The sequence below is a fragment of the Podarcis pityusensis genome (genome assembly GCF_964106645.2).
Source record: "Podarcis pityusensis genome assembly, chromosome: 5".
NCBI classification, from domain to species: Eukaryota; Metazoa; Chordata; class Lepidosauria; order Squamata; family Lacertidae; genus Podarcis; species Podarcis pityusensis.
Window position 1 is genome coordinate 80,028,699 of NC_138032.1, and position 19,016 is coordinate 80,047,714.

General features: G+C 43.5%; 1 protein-coding gene across 7 annotated transcripts in view; it reads right to left on the reverse strand.

The window, feature by feature from the left end:
- Window positions 1-19,016, reverse strand: part of SH2D4B (SH2 domain containing 4B) — a 92,404-nt gene that overhangs the window by 46,549 nt on the left and 26,839 nt on the right. For 5 of the 7 annotated variants that reach the window (XM_081005033.1, XM_081005036.1, XM_081005032.1 and 2 more), the window contains 3 exons: window positions 16,879-17,038; window positions 12,274-12,421; window positions 52-199 (listed from right to left, as the gene is read on the reverse strand). In XM_081005033.1, coding sequence (XP_080861159.1) covers window positions 52-199; window positions 12,274-12,421; window positions 16,879-17,038 — 456 coding nt within the window. Of the gene's footprint in view, window positions 1-51; window positions 200-12,273; window positions 12,422-16,878; window positions 17,039-17,257; window positions 17,399-19,016 lie in introns of those variants that run through there. The other 2 variants (XM_081005035.1, XM_081005034.1) reach the window with 2 other exon arrangements.

Below are 19,016 nucleotides of genomic sequence, written 5' to 3' on the forward strand. Positions count from 1 at the left end.
ACCAAGATCTCGGCATCATTTAAAACCCTCTGCCGGTTAAAATTTACTCACGTTGTTCTTCCCATTCATGGTCTTCCTTTTCATTCTGCGGGCTGTACTGCTGGGCTTGCTTGAGGCTCAGGTACAGCTCTTGAGCTCTGCGTTCCTCCTGTTGCCGTATCTGCTCTTCACCTCTTTGCCTCTCTTCTTCCTCTCTTTTCTAAAAAAATAAAAAAGGATGGAGAGAATCAAACATCAAATAAGGAAACTTCCGGTGCGGGCGCCACTACCGAGAAGGCCCTCTGTCTGGTTCCCTGTAACCTCACTTCTCGCAATGAGGGAACCGCCAGAAAGGCCCTCAGCGCTGGATCTCAGTGTCTGGGCTGAACGATGGGGGTGGAGACTCCTTCAGGTATACAGGACCAAGGCCGTTTAGGACTTTAAAGGTCAGCACCAACACTTTGAATTGTGCTCGGAAACGTACTGGAGCCAATGCAGATCTCTCAGGGCCGGTGTTATGTGGTCCCGGCGGCCACTCCCAGGCACCAGTCTAGCTGCCACATTCTGGATTAATTGCAGTTTCCGGGTCACCTTCAAAGGTAGCCCCACGTAGAGCGCACTGCAGTAGTCCAAACGGGAGGAAATGAGAACGAAGAGCAAAGAAATAAATACTGGAAAGGAAGTATGCAGCCTCTCACTTCTCTAATTGTCCAAGACTTTCTGGAGAGAAAGCAATCCTATTGTTTGGAAATTACCGTATATACTTGAGTATAAGCCGACCCGAATATAAGCCAAGGCACCTAATTTTACCACAAAAAACCGGGAAAATTTATTGACTCGAGTATAAGCCGGTTCACCACACCACAAACCTCCTGGTGGGCCGGAGTGCGTGTGTGTGCGTGCGCATGTGCACACGGCAGAGGGGACTTCTCTCTCCCCCCCAGCCCCTCCTGTCCCCCTGCCTACCAGAGTCTGGTGGCGGCAGCGGTGGAGGAAGAACAAGCAGCCCGAAAGGGGTGGGACCCTCACTCAAGTACAAGCCGGGGGGGCTTTTTCAGCATAAAAAATGTGCTGAAAAAGTCGGCTTATACATGAGTATATACGGTAAGTCCCATTGCACAAGATGGTGGCATGCCACTGAGTAAAGACAACACAGACACAGGGCTCCTGGGGTCCTTGCTTCAAACAAGGACAAATAAATGAGCTACATTTTCTGTGCAAATGTAATGTCAGGAGTGTGCCCTAACTCTACGCAGTTTGTCATAAAAGTTTCCACTAATTGCTATATCCACACACAAACCAGATGAGCCGTTGACAGCAGAGAAATCCAAGAAGCTGCGCAGCAGACTTAAGAAATCGCTTTGTTTCTATGAACAGCGTTGCCTTTTTGTTTCTTTACAGCTTGGTTCTCAGCGCTGTTGCACCTTGAGAGATGCTGGGTGCGTAGTGGGAGTTTTAGCACTGTCAACATTCAAAGATCTTTCAAAAGAAGATCCTACACTGTTTCTTCCTGACCTTTAAAATACCAGCAAGTGCTCAGGTTGCTTCACTGCTCAGAGACAAACATTTTTATTTATTTAAGAATACGGTTAAGGAGAGTTGGCACTTTCTATTAGTAAGGAGAGGGGAAGAAAATAAACAAAGACAGGTGTCTCAGGCTTCACAAGGATGGTTTCTCTAGATGGTTTCTGCCCAATGACATTTCAAAAATGACTGGAATAAAGTAAGCAATTTGCTAATTATAGGCAATTATGATATTCAAGGAATATAAAATTGGAAAGAGTGCAACTTTCTACCTTTGGGAAGTAATCAAGGTGTTATTCCAGGTGGTCTGAATACCATTGTAAGAGCGACATCTCGTTCAGCTTCAGTTAAGTAGGTATCATGAAATTTCGTACTTGCCGTTTATATCAGCTGGGAACTGATTTTTACAGAGGATGTTTTACAGAGGATGTTGGTGCATGATGAGACCCATGAAAGTTAATAAGACCCTGCAGAGTTTCCAGGCCAAACCCTAAGAGGGTCTCTCTCCCTTTAAGGTAGATGTTCCTCAACCTTTAAATGCCCAGGGAAAAAATATTCGAGGCATACTCGACACAATGCAAAACTTAGTTAGCTTCTTTATCATCTCTAAGAATAATAGGTAGACGTCCTTCTCACAATTCTGGGATAGCCCAGTTCATTGCCTTCAGCCTTCCAGTCAGTCATGGTCTAGAGACAACCTCCACTTTCTGGGCAACAGCTATAGAACAGGTTGCATAAGGAAGCCTACAGAACATCCTTCCTGGAGGTTACATCTCTTCCCTCCCCTAACATAGGACAGTGGTTGCTGCATGTGGCTTATCTGCTCCTACAGATATAGTGGCAGACGTACTCAACAGGGGCAGATTTAGACACTCAGCCAAGAACTTGCCATCTCAAAGCCAGGTAAGCAAGGCGCTGGACTTTGGGAAGGAGGCGTGAGGCTCTGACAGAGTCCCATGGTCCTCCCCTCCCAAAACATCATTAGCACTTTCCCAGCTTTGAGAAGGAAGTAGGAGTGTGTTAGGATCCTGCCAGAGCCCTCATGCATCCTTCCCAAAGCCGGTTGCCTCTTTACCCACCTTTGGGAAGGCAGCGTGAGGGCTGAGTGGGGCACCAAATTTTGGCCTGGCACAGGGTGCCATAATACCTATGTCCACCCTTGTAGTCAACATGGCAGTTTCAATTTTCAGTTCCCCTAACTAGTGTGCCCTGAATACAGTTTAGAAATCACTGCTTTAAAAATTCCTTTAAAAATGTGGCATGGCCCCTGGCAGACATTTCTATTCTACACAAGTCTGAAAGGGAACAATGGTGTGGACTTTTCCATGGCACCGGAGCTGGAAACCATACATTTGTGTTAGTGGAACTTTTTCATTACTGAGGTTCCATTGAGACATTGTTACTCATAGAGTGTGAACGTTATGCCCATTTTACAGTCATAAAACAGATGTCATCTACCGCATATGGTAATGGGACCTGTCACATAATAGATGCCTCTCTACAGGATCCTCTTATATTTGTTATGTTAATCAAGTAACGGCATACCAGCAAAAACTACGGTGGAGCCCTGAGAGGGCTGGAAGAGAATTATTTCCTAGTAAGAAAACTGTTTGCCTTCTTCAAGCATGGAGAGAGTTTTAATTAAAGTCAAAGGAGATATGTGCATAATAATAAAAAAGTTGTCCTTTATAATGCACAGCTCAGTTCTGATGCTATAAGAAGTAATTTCCTGTTCCTCCTCTAGCCTTCCTACCAAAACCAGGGTTGAAATCAACCCCAGGTTCACTTTTCATTACAGAATTTGCACAGAAGTAGACTTACAGTATAGTCCTTCTAGAATAGTGTCACCTGCATAGTAGTAAACAATATCCCCACACTTCAGCCACCTACGATTTACAGTCTTCCTTCTATAAACAAAAAGTGCTGAGGCAAAAATTAGTTAATGAACTCTGTTGATTTTTGCAATTGGGGTGCTTTTTGCTGGGTATCAGTTAAAGTTAATACACTGGAGTAAAAATGTCCCATGTAGTTTTTTCAAGCAAAAAAAAGTGGGGGCCCATGGAAACAGATAAGTGCTTTTTCTCTGACAAAACATGCATGAATTTGTTATGGAACATTTTACCACCCTGAGACACACTGGAATTCAGCTTAGGGTAGCAAAATACCATATTAAATTGTCTGTGCCAGTTCCTTCAATTCTGTCTATGAAAGCTAGTACGTATAACAGATAAACATTGAACATGCAATCTGTGGCGTTCGTACAGAGCCCCCGGTCGTCTCACGGACTATTGACCCGTACACCACTAATCCGCTGCCACCAACCAGGTCCTCCCTGGTAAAATCACTTCAGTCTCAGTCAGCTTTTCAATTCATAAAGAAGAGTGTATTTTATTTCAGACTTAAAACAAAACTATTACAGCATTCCAAACAGTGTTCCTCTTTACTTTCTTAGTCTTATGTTCATCTCTCTATCTCTGCTACCACCCCACACTCAGGGACCAACTGCCCTAACTGTCTCTCTATTACCAACTGCCTTTCCCAACCAGCCAACCCACTCAAACCGACCACCCACCCACCCACAACTCCCAACGAACTAACCCCCCAGAACTCCTCCCAGAACTCCTTTATAGACCCACTGACTCCACCCCCCTGGGTCCTGTCTGTGCAGCCTATTTAACTATTTCCCCTCCAGCACTCTCTCATATATGGTAACGTCACACAATCTATTGGTGTTTGTTGATGTTTTTTTTTAAAAAAAATGATATTTATTAAAGTTTCAAAGAAAAGATTACATAGGTAAACAGAAAAGAAAAAGGAAAAGAAATAAAAGAGAAAAAAATTACAAAATACAAAATACAGAAAAAAGGTAAAAAAAACACTTAATAGAAAAACACATCGATCTTTCCATAACTTACATTTCATTTCCTTACTTCCCTGACTTCCTCACACCTCCCTTTTTTGTATTCCAGTTCTATTAGTTAATTCAGCAATTTCTTTCCCTCTTTGTTTTTATCTTAATCCTTTAACTTAACATATTATATCTTTAGATTCTCATCTGTTAACAATCCATTTGTGCATAAACCTTTATAACATTGCTGCTAAGACCACTTAATTTCATTCTGACATCATTCTAACATTCATTAATTTTGCAATATTTCTGTAAATAGTCTTTAAATTTCTTCCAATCTTCTTCCACCGACTCTTCTCCCTGGTCTCGGATTCTGCCAGTCATTTCCGCCAGTTCCATATAGTCCATCACCTTCATCTGCCATTCTTCCAGAGTGGGTAAATCTTGTGTCTTCCAATACTTTGCAATAAGTATTCTTGCTGCTGTTGTAGCATACATAAAGAAAGTTCTGTCCTTCTTTGGCACCAATTGGCCAACTATGCCCAGGAGAAAGGCCTCTGGTTTCTTCAGGAAGGTATATTTAAATACCTTTTTCATTTCATTATAGGTCATCTCCCAGAAAGCCTTAATCCTTGGGCACGTCCACCAAAGGTGAAAGAATGTACCTTCAGTTTCTTTACATTTCCAACATTTATTATCGGGCAAATGATAGATTTTTGCAAGCTTGACTGGTGTCATGTACCACCTATATATCATTTTCATAATATTCTCTCTTAAGGCATTACATGCCGTAAACTTCATACCTGTGGTCCATAACTGTTCCCAGTCAGCCATCATTATGTTATGTCCAACATCCTGTGCCCATTTAATCATAGCAGATTTAACCGTTTCATCCTGAGTATTCCATTTCAACAGCAAGTTATACATCTTTGACAAAATCTTCGTTTTGGGTTCTAACAGTTCTGTTTCTAATTTTGATTTTTCCACCTGGAAGCCAATTTTCTTGTCCAAATTATATGCCTCCATTATCTGATAATAATGAAGCCAATCTCGCACTTTATTTTTTAGTTTTTCAAAACTCTGCAGTTTCAATCTGTCTCCCTCTTGTTCCAGAATTTCCCAATATTTCGGCCATTTGGCCTCCATATTGAGCTTTTTCAGAGCTTTCGCTTCCATCGGTGACAGCCACCTTGGGGTTTTATTTTCCAGTAGGTCTTTATATCTTATCCAGACATTAAACAATGCTTTCCTGACAATATGATTTTTAAATGCTTTATGTGCTTTGACCTTATCATACCACAAATATGCATGCCATCCAAATACATTATCAAAACCTTCTAGGTCCAAAATGTCTGTGTTTTCAAGAAGCAGCCATTCTTTCAGCCAGCAAAAAGCTGCTGATTCATAATAAAGTTTAAGGTCTGGCAGGGCAAATCCACCTCTTTCCTTTGCATCCGTTAGTATTTTAAATTTTATTCTAGGCTTCTTGCCCTGCCAGACAAATCTAGAAATATCTCTCTGCCACTTCTTGAAGCAATCCACTTTGTCCAAAATTTGCAATGTTTGAAACAAAAACAACATCTGCAAATGCTCTCAATTTGTACTGTTTAGCTCCGACTTGTATACCTTTAACCAATTGGTCCCTTCTAATCATATTCAGCAGGACCTCCAGGACCGATATAAAGAGCAATGGGGAGATTGGGCAACCTTGTCGTGTCCCTTTTTCTATCTTAAATTCCTCCGTAACCACGTTATTTACAATTAATTTAGCCTTTTGTTCTGAATAAATTGCACTTATACCGTTTTCAAAGCCTTGGCCTACCCCCATCCCCTGTAGGTTCTTCTTCATGAAACTCCAAGAAATATTGTCAAAGGCTTTCTCCGCGTCCACAAATATCAAAACTGCCTTGGTATTTATATTCACTTGTAGTTTTTCTAAAATATTAATTATGTTTCTCACATTGTCAGACAAATGTCTACCTGGGAGAAAGCCTGCTTGATCTTTATGTATCTCTTCCATTAGGACTCTTTTTAGTCTTTTAGCCAAAATGTCTGCAAAGATTTTGTAATCCACATTAAGCAGTGATATGGGGCGGTAGTTCTTAAGCTGGGTCTTTTCAGTCTCTATTTTCGGTACAAGTGTAATATACGCTTCTTTCCACGACTCTGGTGCCCTTTTCCCACCCATTATTTCATTACAGACTTCCTTTAAAGGTTGTACTCGCCATTCCTTCAAGGATCTGTAGTATCTAGAAGTCAGTCCATCCGGTCCTGGAGATTTACCTAGTTGCATATTCTGAATGGCACCTTCTACCTCCTGTTCAATTATTTTATAGTTCAGCATTAATTTATTTTCTTGAGAGATTTTTTGTAATCCATTTGTTTTCAAAAATCTGTCTACATCAATTTCTTTCTGTGGCCCTTGTGTATATAGTTGTTTAAAATACCTCTGGAAGCAATTTCTAATCTCAACTGGGTTCTGTATATTCCTTCCTTCCACTTCTAAATTTGTAACAGTATTTAGTTTTTGTCTTTTTTTCATTTGCCAAGCCAAGAATTTCCCACATTTATTAGCCGACTCAAATGTCTTTTGTCTCATTTGTTTAATTTTCCATTCTATCTCCTGATTCATCATTTTCATGTATTGTACTTGATATAACTTTATTTCTCTCAAAATCTCTTGCGACTTTGGTTTTGCTCTCAATTTCTTTTCACTTTCCTTTATTTTCTCCAATATTTTATCCTTCTTCTCATTTTGGATTCTCTTCTTTAATGCATTCTGTTGTATCAAGAACCCTCTCATAACAGCTTTGCTTGCGTCCCAGATTACTCTTTTTTCAACATTAGTGTTCATATTTATCTCAAAATAGTCTCTCAAGGTTTTTTGGGCCTTCTTAATGAGTTCTTGATCTCTAAATAAGGCATCATTCATCCTCCATCTGAAGGAGCCAATTGGTGTTAGTTTCATCTCCATCTTAACAGCATTATGGTTGGAGCAGGTTTTTGGGCAGATTTCCACTTTTCTTGTCTTTGGTGCCATTCCTCTAGTTAGCCATATTTGGTCAATTCTTGTCCATGTCAGTTTGGCTTCAGAAAAGAAGGTTCCCTCTCTGGCCAGGGGATTCTTTGTTCTCCAGATATCAACTAAGTCCAAGTTGTCTGTCATTTCAAAAAAGGATGGTAGACTACCGGTGTTTGTTGATGTTTTACCACAAACAGCACACTCCGAATTCACACCCAAAATTCTACGGGCTGGTTCACATATGAATTTCCATCACTCGGTTACCACAACAGGGTGTGCAAATGACCCAGAACTATCCTGAGACATCCCAAAAGTGAATTATTACATCATCTCTTGCTTTCCAGTAGAGTCCATTCATAGACTCCTCTTCCAGCCATCATTATTACAATATTGCCAAGAGGAAGAAGGATTCCCTATTCACTTTGGTAAGTGAAGATATAATTTTTCTCGTCTGGCCAACTTTGGGATCCTGATATATAGCAGAAGGAATAAAAGTGATTTTTTTGAGAGAGGGGTCTGATGATACTGTGTGATTAATGGTTAGACACCTTCTCACAATGGACAGCACACTTTCATTTCCCAAATCAAAATGCTTCCAGATGATGAAACTTTAATGGAGTTCATGGTTTTTGTTCTCTCTCTTCTGAAGATTGTTTCAGATATTGCCCCGGTCATTTTTCCAGGAAAAAATATATATTAATGGTGTATTAAATATTTTAAGCATTGTAAAATGAGCATGTTAACTGGTCTGCAACTATTCCACCCCTGCTGAACCATTCATTAAAGTTTCGTTTCTTCATTTCTTCAAGCATGAACAGATTTTTAACTGAAGCACCCATGTGCATCCTTGTAATAGCATTTGTTCCTGTAGAGCGGTGATGTCCAAACTTTTTTAAGAGGGCCAGATTTGATGAAGTGAAGGGCTGTGAGGGCCGACCATAGGGCCAACCAAGGTTATTGAGCTTTTTTTAGAGTTGAAGTTGTTTTTTAGGATTTTAACCCATGAAATAAACTGCTACAGGGGCCAGATTAAACCGACTGAAGCAGACTTTGGAAATGTCTCCTGTAGAGGGAAGAAAGATCTGGGGGGTGCTTCCAGACTAGTGTCTGTGGAATTGCAAGTGTCAGGAGGTATAGCAATTTTTGTGTCTGTACATCCAGCCAAGTTCTATCCAACCCTAGTAGCCATGCTGTAGTCATGTGGACATGAGACAGACAATTGGGTATAGGATGGTATATAAATTCTAGCAACAACAACTACACACCCAAACATATTATTTTGGAGCACACATTCTTTTTTAAATCAAAGTTTATATGTGTACTAAACATTTTCTTATTTAAGTGCTATTGCAGGATTTTATTTTACTTTTTCAAAAGGCAAAAAAGCATTTTTTGTCACAAATTAAAAGTTTTTTAAAAAATAAACACTGCTAATAAGGTAATAGTGAAGATGTGTGCATACGTGGCAATATGCTCATATACTCAAAATGTCACTGCACACATCAAAACCATGACTCTATAAAAAGATGGAAATGTCTACATTTGCAGACCCTACACCGCTCTTTCCACAACATCACCTTTTGTAAGCTCTCAAAATAGACAGAGTAAGCACGGGAAAACACAGGAGAACAACAGTTTGATGGTCACACCAAGTAGATTCCTGTAAAAAGTGAACAAACTGTGGTTGTTCTGGAGTACCCAGAACACCTATCATGATGGCTCCTTGTATGTGGAACTTCCCCCCTACTAAGGCATATCTGATCTCATTTCTTTATAATTTTATGTGACTAGCTGCATCCTTCTTGGCATTTGAAGGAGAGACCTGACTGCTGCTGCTATTTTTTCCTTTTCCTTTTTCTTTTTTTGGGAGGGGGAGTTTGTGATTTGTTTTAAGAGTTGCATTATGTTACAAATTTTTAAGAATCTGTTTGCTTGTTGCAAACCACCCGGTGGTTTGCACAAAGGGTGGTGAATAGATTATCTTTAAAAATTGGGGCTTTGTACCAGCATCATCTCAAAGGGCAAATCCACCGTTTCATAAAGTAACCAGAGCTGACCTCAATCATTTGTACTCTGGTCAACTCCTGCTAAAGGGGGAGAGGGGGGTAGGGAGTGGAAATCCTAGAGAACAAAAAAAAAATTTTTTTAATCCCACCAAATTTTATTTTTAATTTTTTACAAATTCTGCTATAGTTTTCTTTGTCTGAATCATGTATAGAAGAAGCCAAACAAACAAGAAGCCAAATGCCCAATGTCTTCACATGGACATTTGAAACTGGGGGTTGCAAAATACCAGCAAGGCTAATGACCCCCAGAGAGGAGGGGTAACTCCCTTGATTCAGAAGCTATACTAATGTTAGTGGAGGTGGCATTTGGCCCATCCACTTTAGCAGCCAAGGAAGCTGTCGTGGGGTTTTCTGCTGAACCTCCTACAGCTTATCTGTATGGATCACTATGTATGAAACGTTTCTACCCATTGCGCTTGTGGAAAGTGCCATTTGATTCTAGCACACAGGCTGAGCAGCTGTTTTTGAGGGCAGGTGGGTCATCCAAGGTCAAGAGGCTTTTGCACTTTAGGGGGCAGAGGTGTATTATAACTGCTCATTAAATCTGGAGTACAGTCTTAACAAAGCCACTCGTATGGGGGGGAAACACTGCTATTTGCTCCCTTACAAAGGGGGGGGGGGAGTTGCAGAGCACCTCATTTCATGAAGCACAGGAAGACTAATTGTGAATCTGCAAAAAAAAAAGGGTTGTGCACAAGGGAACAGATAAAGAAACTGTTGTTCTGCGTGTGTCTTCCACCAACTAGACTCCAGTTTTTTATTTGTAGGAAACAGGAGAAAAACGGCTTCCATCTTCTACTAGGGTTGCTAGGTTGCAACCTTGGACCTCTAAATCTCTAACTTAATTGGGAGATAAGGCACTTGCGGCTTCTCCTGCATGTGTTCCTGCTCCCCGGTTTTTTTCATCCACATCTCATCTCTACAAGCTATAGCGAACAGGGCTCTGGTTATGTCAAACCACAGGCAGGGTGGAGGAAGAGGGGGTGGGAGAGAATCACATCAAAGGGAAAAGGAGCAGGAGAAATGCCTGCTTCATCTTCTGGTTGAGTGGCAGATTAAAAAGTTCCAAGGGAAGTCTCCAGGACCCAGATCCAACCTGGTGGCTCTTCCATTTCCCACATTATCCTTGCAGCCCATCCCTGCGCCAACATCCCCGCCTTCTGCCTACAAAGTCCACAGCTTTGCTGCAGTAAAGAAGAGCTCAAATCCAGCGGCGTAGCGTGGGTTGTCAGCACCCGGGGCAAGGCAAGTAATTTGCGCCCCCTAACCCGGGGCAAGGCAAGTAATTTGCGCCCCCTAACCCCTAACCTGCCGCCGCTGCCAGCTTCTTCTTGCTGCTGCCTGGGCTGGGCTGGTGTGGTTCTCTCCCGCGTTCAGCGCTGCGCTGGGCAGCCGCTGCACTGTCCCTCCCCCAGATAGTCCCTCGCTCTCTCTCCGCACTGCACGCCTGGCACCCACCCCCTCCACAGTGGGCGGCGACCCAGCGGCTCGGATCGGATTTGCACAGCCAGCACTGCAGTGAGAGAGAGTGAGTGAGCCAGGTAGGGGCAGAGAGCTGCGAGTGCGAGCGCGCCCCCCCCAGATGTTGCGCCTGGTGCGGCCGGCCCCCCCTGCACCCCCCACGCTACACCACTGCTCAAATCCAAATCTTTCAAAAGAAGCTATAGAAAACACACTAAATAAAGCCTCCCAGAGTGGCTTGGGAAACTCAGCCAGATGGTTGGGGTATAAATAATAAAATTAGTAGTAGTAGTAGTAGTAGTAGTAGTAGTATTCTGTGAAATGCATTCCTATGGAGCCAACTACAAAATGCACACAAGTACGTTTTTTTCACACACTTCAATTTCAGTTGGAATTGAATAAAATACAAGACATGGAGCTCAAACAGCATCAACTTTGGGGGCCCCACCCCCTCAAATATCTTATTGGAGGGGGAGAAGGGATCTCGGTCCCTACAAATTGGTTCCTATAATAAGAACTTTTTAGGATCTTACAAATCTGGAATTTGTAGGTTGGGGTTCATGTTACCAATGGTTTTCAATAGTTTTCAAATGATGCCAATATTTCTCTCCCCCCCCCCCCATACACACACATATATAAAAACAACTCAGTGTAGGTGGTCTTGCTCAGAAATTGACCAAAAGGAAAATATTTAAGTGCTCTCTTCCCCGCTGCCAGTTCTCCTATCAAATCTGCACTTCTGCCATGTGCCCTCAGTCCCTAACATGTGTTAATTTTCAATTTCGGATATATCCTGTGCATGAAACTAGATGTGATGTTTGATGCAGGTCTCCCATTTCCTGGAACATTTAGTCAATACGTCCTATTAGGTAGAGTGAGGCAGCTGCCTCAAGCAGCAGATAAGGAATGGCAGTGAGAGGTTGAAGAACATGTCACATGATCTGTCTGTGTCCACCTAAGCTAGTCTGCTACCCTTGAATGACTGGAATACACTGACCAGTCCAGTAATGATGAAAACTCCAGTCAGCTTCTATATGTGGAATGGAGAAGGGTAGACATTTGTCCTTCACCTACAGCAGCAAAATGTATTGGGTCACCTCTGGTCACCATCACTGGGTGGCTGCTACTGGCAGGGGCAAAAAAACTTTGGGAAGTGTCACAGGTAAATCTGGGGGAAAACAAGGTGGAGAATATTACACAGGGCTGCTCTTTTCAGCTACCACAGATCCTAAGAGCCAAATCCATTTGTACATATCATCTCAAAGAGAGCCTTCACTATGAGGTGAAAATGCCGTGATATTCCCAGGGAGTCTTGCCATCCCAGGAAGATCGATGGCAGAATGCCAACATATAAGTTAAGGGAGTCAACAAACCTTTAATTCCTCCTGGATTTTCTCCTCCATCATTTTGGCTGCTTTGCGATCTTCTGTCTCTATCTTCCACTTCTCTGCCACTATTCGAGCCTTCTCCTTCGCCATAGCATCTCGAAACTTCTTTGTGATTTCCGCTTCTTTTTGCTTCCTTTAAAAAAAGGGAGCAGGTAGGCAAGTAAAAAAAAAAAAAGTAAAAACAGCAAAGAGGATTATGACTCTTTAAAAGCTCACATGTTTATTTTGAGGTATGCCAGGGATTAGGAAACACACAGACTTGGTGGGCCAGATCTTTACCTCCCCACCCACCAGTCAAAGTTGGCCTCCAGTATGGACAGAGATAAAGACCAAGCAAGATTGAATTACACACTCATGAACTGATGTGCAGGGAATTTAGTCCTGCTTTCCAGCTGCAGGATCCAGCCACATCTCTGCCTGCCCCACATATGACATCTGCTATGGGCCCAATGGGAAGATCTAGTGGCCCAAATTTGGCCTGCAGAGTAGAGACATGGGGCTACCTTTGAAGGTGACCCGGAAACAACAACTAATCCAGAATGCGGCAGCTAGACTGGTGACTGGGGGCGGCCACCGAGACCACATAACACTGGTCTTGAGAGACCTACATTGGCTCCCAGTACGTTTCCGAGCACAATTCAAAGTGTTGGTGTTGACCTTTAAAGCCCTAAATGGCCTCGGCCCAGTATACCTGAAGGAACGTCTCCACCCCCATCGTTCTGCCCGGACGCTGAGGTCCAGCGCCGAGGGCCTTCTGGCGGTTACCTCATTGCGAGAAGCAAAGCTACAGGGAACCAGGCAGAGGGCCTTCTCGGTAGTGGCGCCCGCCCTGTGGAATGCCCTCCCATCAGATGTCAAAGAGATAAACAACTACGTGACATTCAGAAGACATCTTAAGGCAGTCCTGTTCAGGGAAGTTTTTAATGTGTGTCATCTTAGTGTATTTTTTGTCTTTGTGGAAGCTGCCAAGAGTTGCTGGGGAAACCCAGCCAGATGGGCGGGGTACAAATAATAAATTATTATTATTATTATTATTATTATTATTATTATTATTATTTCCTCCCTCCCCTCTATACCTGCCAACCAAGGATAACATTTCACTCCCAATAGGTTGCCTGTAGTGTCATGAGAGTGGGGGCAGGATCTCAGACTGTAATTCACAGCAAGATCTCACTGAGACTGGTAATTATTGGCATTCTTTCAAGCAACCACCCTACTGTCTGAGAGACAAAACCTCAGAACTGAAGACTAAAGCTCCATGGATTCAGATGATTCCCAACAACAATGGAAACACAGAGGCTTGTGTGACGGAGACCTGGGTGCGCGAAGGGGAAACTGTTACCTTACGAGAGATGGCGCCCCCGGGTTTTTCCGTCCTCCACCAGTCGCGGACTGTGGGCCGGGGGGGAGGGGTGGCATTATTAATCCAGGAAGATTGTTCTTTCAGGGCTCTACCATCGCCATCGATCCCTGGCATTGAATGTGTTGGCCTAGTGTGGAGCTCCGAGGTGAGCTTGGCTGTCTGGCTGGTGTACTGGCCACCTAGCGCACCAGCAGCCACCCTGTCAGGCCTGCTGGAGGCGGTGGCCGGCTGGGCCTTGGAGTTCCCTAACCTATTGGTATTGGGGGACTTCAACATCCATGCTGATGCCACTCCCTCCTCACAGGCTCCGGACCTGGTGTCTTCCATGGCGACACTAGGGCTCTCCCAGTTTGTTTCGGGCCCCACACATCAAGCAGGCCACACGCTGGATTTGATCTTTGGCGTCGGTATAGATGTGATCATGTCTCCTTCGATGAAGGTGCCATGGTCTGATCACTACGCTCTGAAAGCCAGGATTGATTTTCCACCCCCACCCTGCTTAGGTGGCGAGCCAATTTGGGCTCGCCCGCAGAGGCTGATGGACCCTGATAGATTCCGTCAGGCCTTGCGGGACCTTGCTCCCCCTGGCGACTCATTGACTGAGCTTGTTGAGGGCTGGAATATCCAGCTCCTAGCAGCCATCGATGAGATCGCACCTAGGCGCCCTCTGCGACCCCGCAGAAACCGGGCTCCCTGGTTTACCGAGGAGCTTTGGAAAATGAAGCGGGACCTCAGACGGCTAGAGCGAGTATGGCGGGGTGCCCGTGACGGAGCCTCAAGAACATCTTATAGGGTTTTTATGAAAACCTACGAGATGGCAGTGAAGGCTGCTAAGAAGTCCTACTTCTCGGCCTCCATTGCCTCCACTAGCTCTCGCCCAGCTCAATTATTTAGTATAATTAGGTCTTTAAAGTCCCTTGAAGGACAGCCAAATTTAAATAACAATTTGACACACAGCTGTGAGGCATTTGTGGGCTTTTTTGCGGAGAAGGTCCTGTTGCTCCGCCATGACCTCCCTGCCAATTTGGATACAATAAAGGAACTGGAGGCCCCTCGACTGTCCTCGGGTCCAGTATTGGACCACTTTGACTGGATATCCCCAGCCGATGTGGACAGACTCCTCCGAGCTGGAAAGCCCACCACCTGTCCTCTTGACCCGTGCCCATCTTGGCTGATTAGAGTGTGTCCAGACGAGGTGCGGGCCCCTCTGGGTGATATCATCAATTTGTCCCTTGGCACCGAGATATTCCCAGGGGAACTGAAGGAGGCAGTGGTGCGCCCGCTCTTAAAGAAAACATCATTAGATCCCTTAGATCTATCCAATTACCGCCTGGTTTCGAATCTTCCATTCCTGGGTAAGGTGATTGAGAGAGCAGTTGCTGAACAGCTTGGTAGGTTTCTGGATGAAACATCGGCTCTCGATCCATTCCAGTCCGGCTTCCGCGCTGGTCATGGGACCGAGACAGCTCTGGTCGCCCTAACAGATGATCTCCGCAGGCAGCTGGATCGAGGCGGGTCGGGGCTGCTGATTCTTCTAGACCTGTCAGCAGCCTTCGACATGGTCGATCACGAACTCCTGGACCACCGCCTTGCCGACGTGAGGATCCAGGGCACAGTCCTTCAATGGCTGCGCTCGTTTCTCTCTGGTCGGGGACAGAGGGTGGCTCTTGGGGGGGAATTGTCATCGCGCCACTCTTTGGTGTGTGGAGTGCCTCAGGGTGCGATTCTCTCCCCGATGCTTCTTAACATCTTTATGCGCCCCCTCGCCCAGCTTGTCTGGAGTTTTGGGCTGGGTTGCCATCAGTATGCCAATGACACCCAACTCTATCTGTTGATGGATGGCCACCCTGACTCGGCCCCAGACACACTGACCAGATGTCTGGAAGCTGTGGCTAGATGGTTATGTGGGAGCTGGTTGAAGTTAAATCCTTCGAAGACAGAGGTCCTCTGGCTGGGACGGGGCGATATGGGATTGAGGGGGCAACTCCCATCTCTTGCGGGGGTGCAATTAGTGCCAGCATCATCCGTTAAGAGTTTGGGTGTAATCTTCGATACCTCCCTCTCTATGGAGGCGCAGATTACAGCTATAACAAAGGCGGCATTTTTTCATCTCCGCCAAGCTAAGCAGTTGGCTCCTTATCTCTCTCGCCCTGACCTAGCCACTGTGATCCACGCGACAGTCACCTCCAGACTGGATTATTGTAACTCGCTATACATGGGGCTGCCCTTGAGACTGACCCAGAAACTCCAGCGGGTGCAGAATGCCGCGGCGAGACTCCTTACGGGGTCTTCGCTGCGAGATCATATTCATCCGGTACTATACCAGCTGCACTGGCTCCCGGTGGAGTACAGGATCAGGTTTAAGGTACTGGTTCTAACCTTTAAAGCCCTATACGGCCTAGGACCCTCGTACCTACGGACCACCTCTCCTGGTATGTCCCACAGAGAAATTTACGGTCTGCAAATAAAAACATCCTGAAGATCCCAGGCCACAGAGAGGTTAGGCTGGCCTCAACTAGAGCCAGGGCTTTCTCGGCCGCGGCTCCAATCTGGTGGAACGCTCTATCACAAGAGACTAGGGCCCTGCGGGACCTGACATCTTTCCGCAGGGCCTGCAAGACAGAGCTGTTCCACCAGGCCTATGGTCAGGGCGCAGCCTGACCCCCTCCTCTGGCAATCGGCACAGAATTTTGCTTAATGGCTGCCATCAATTTGATTTTAATTAATTTTAGAATGAATGTTTTTAGAATGTTGGATTATTTTGATTGTTGTTAGCCGCCCTGAGCCCAGCTTCGGCTGGGGAGGGCGGGATATAAATAAAAATTTATTATTATTATTTATTATTTACAACCTCTTCATCCATATAGAGGTCTTTGTGGGTATCATAGATCATGGAAAAAACTGGAAAAGATTCCTGATTAAAGCAAGAGACATAATATTCTTAAGTTTTTTAAAAAACTTAAATGCAAATTGATTAGGTTTTATGGCTTTGTTTGTTGGTTGGGTTTTGGTTTTTGTTTAGCACTAATGTCATAGCTGACCGAACCAAAGTGGGTTATTTATAACAAAAGCAAAGATGGATATACTTGATATTTTAGATTAAAAATTGAAAACGGTTTTGAAATGAAAGCATTGTCCTATACTTTGAGGAGACAGTGTTCTAGAAATGTGAGCCTCCTTATCCAACATCACTGACATGAGTAACTTTGGTTTTGCAAAATGCTCACCATAATTCTTCTGCTTCCTTCTGGGCTTGTTGTCTGGCTCTTTCCGCAATAAGTTCTTCTGTAAGCTGCTCATAAGGCTTGTCTCCAGGAGCTTCTCCCATAATCCAAACCCAGACCTCGCCATCAGTCCCACAGAGCCACTGCACTCGTTTGTCATTATCTGCAACAGCCATCAGAATACACAACATAAAGGCTTTGTGACAAGGGAATGATGTTCTCAAGAGTCAATAACACACAGTCGGCACAAGGATCAAAATACAAATCATGGACCTAAGCACATGAGCTGTTTCACAGAGGTGAAGCCAACCTTAATATGTTACACCAACCCTGTGCTTATTTGTGGCAACACTCTGAGTGAACATCAGGACCAGCAACTAACCTCCTGGGAGCTAAGCTGCAGGCTTCAATTTCTGAGCCATCACTTCTCTTTTGGTAAAAAAAAAACGAAAAGAAAGAAAGCGGCAGAGTCCAATCAGCTTCACCAGTTTGTCTTACTCACTTCCTTGCCTTTCCCTGCTCCCATATAAACTTCCTTTTCCTGCTATTGCACTTGCTTTTGTGCAACAAGCAGTTTACTGCTGACTTCATAATGCTGGCTGTTGATCACTCAAGATGACATCACAATACATCACAGGAGGTCAAAAATACAATCTTTTGAAGTGTGAAATCTTTCTGTAAATGCAGAACTGTGTGAAGGAGGCTACCCATAACCTTTTCCCGAGTCTGTTACAACAAGATGTATGCCCAGGCTACCCAGGAAGAACAAAACACACCATACCTATCAAACAGAATTGTGTTAGAAGTTAAAATTATGTTTTGAGTTCCTGAGCAACAATCATGTGGTATGAATATATAATATAAACCTCAAATGATCCCAGAAGTTCCCACAGCTCTGGTCATTAACATTATGGAGTCAATCTTGTCTGAAAAACATACTTAGGTCTCTTAAATGGAAACTGTTTCCTTGTCCAGATATGTGCAGAAATTAATTGATTTTATTTTATTTAGAGAGCGTGAGACAATGGCACTGCACATGTGTAATGGCACAGTTTCCTAAATAAGTGTGGCACAAGTTCTATTTTGAGGGAAACAGCAAGGTTAAAAGTTGCAGCCCTATGAAGTGCAAATGTCACCAGCAACCACTGAATGGTCAGAACTGAATGAAAAAAAGAAAAATCAGACTCTGGGAAAATTAAACAGAAATCTCATAAAAAGCAGGGTGGCCGGCGGGTGGGGGGTAGTTGATAGCAGCTCCTACTTTGAAGAAACAGAACAGCTACCAAATCAAAAAGTTAATATAATTGTATAAATAAAACATGAAGGGATGTTTCCATACATATACAAAAAAGGCAGTGAGGAGAAAGAAAAAAGTTGTTCAATTTAAGTCAAGCCAGAGAAAAATGATATAAGGCCCAAAGCAGATCGACTGAAAATAATGTTTAGGTGTGGGGAAAGAAATGTGTGTGAGAGGGAGGGGAATCATGGGGAAATATTGTCTAATAACTGTTTGAAACCGTATCAATAACTAGGGGCATGCAATGGCCACAAAAATCGATTTGTGTTTGTATTTGTAGATCAGGGTACTTGAGACCGTTTGAGAGCTGTCTGGTGCCTTCCTGTTTGGGACCAAATTAGATCTGTTTAAAACAAAACTCTCCCTGCCCACATTAACTTATAATGGGGAATCAAAAAAACGACTAAAACTCCCCACACACAGACTTTTTCACAGAAGTGAATGAAAATCGCAGGCATACAAGCCCCTCCAGAGTGGATTAATCCTGCCAAATCATAGGCAGACACATTTCATGAGTTTTGTGCAAGAAACCTTTGAAGTTTGATCTTTGTTATTATTATTTTTTTTAAATGATATTTATTAAGAGTTTAAAAATTACAGAAAAAAGAAAAAATAACAATAAAAAAAGAAAAAACAATAACAAAACATATAAAACATATAAAAGCAATACAATAATACAACAAAAAAGAAAAACAAAGAAGAAACTAAAACTAGCATCCAATATTCCATAGCTTTACCTTTCCTTTACTTGTTTCATTGACCTCCTCACACCTCCCTTTTTTTGTATTCTAGTTCAATTCACTATTTCAGCAAGTTCTTCCCATCTTTCTCAATTTTTATTCTA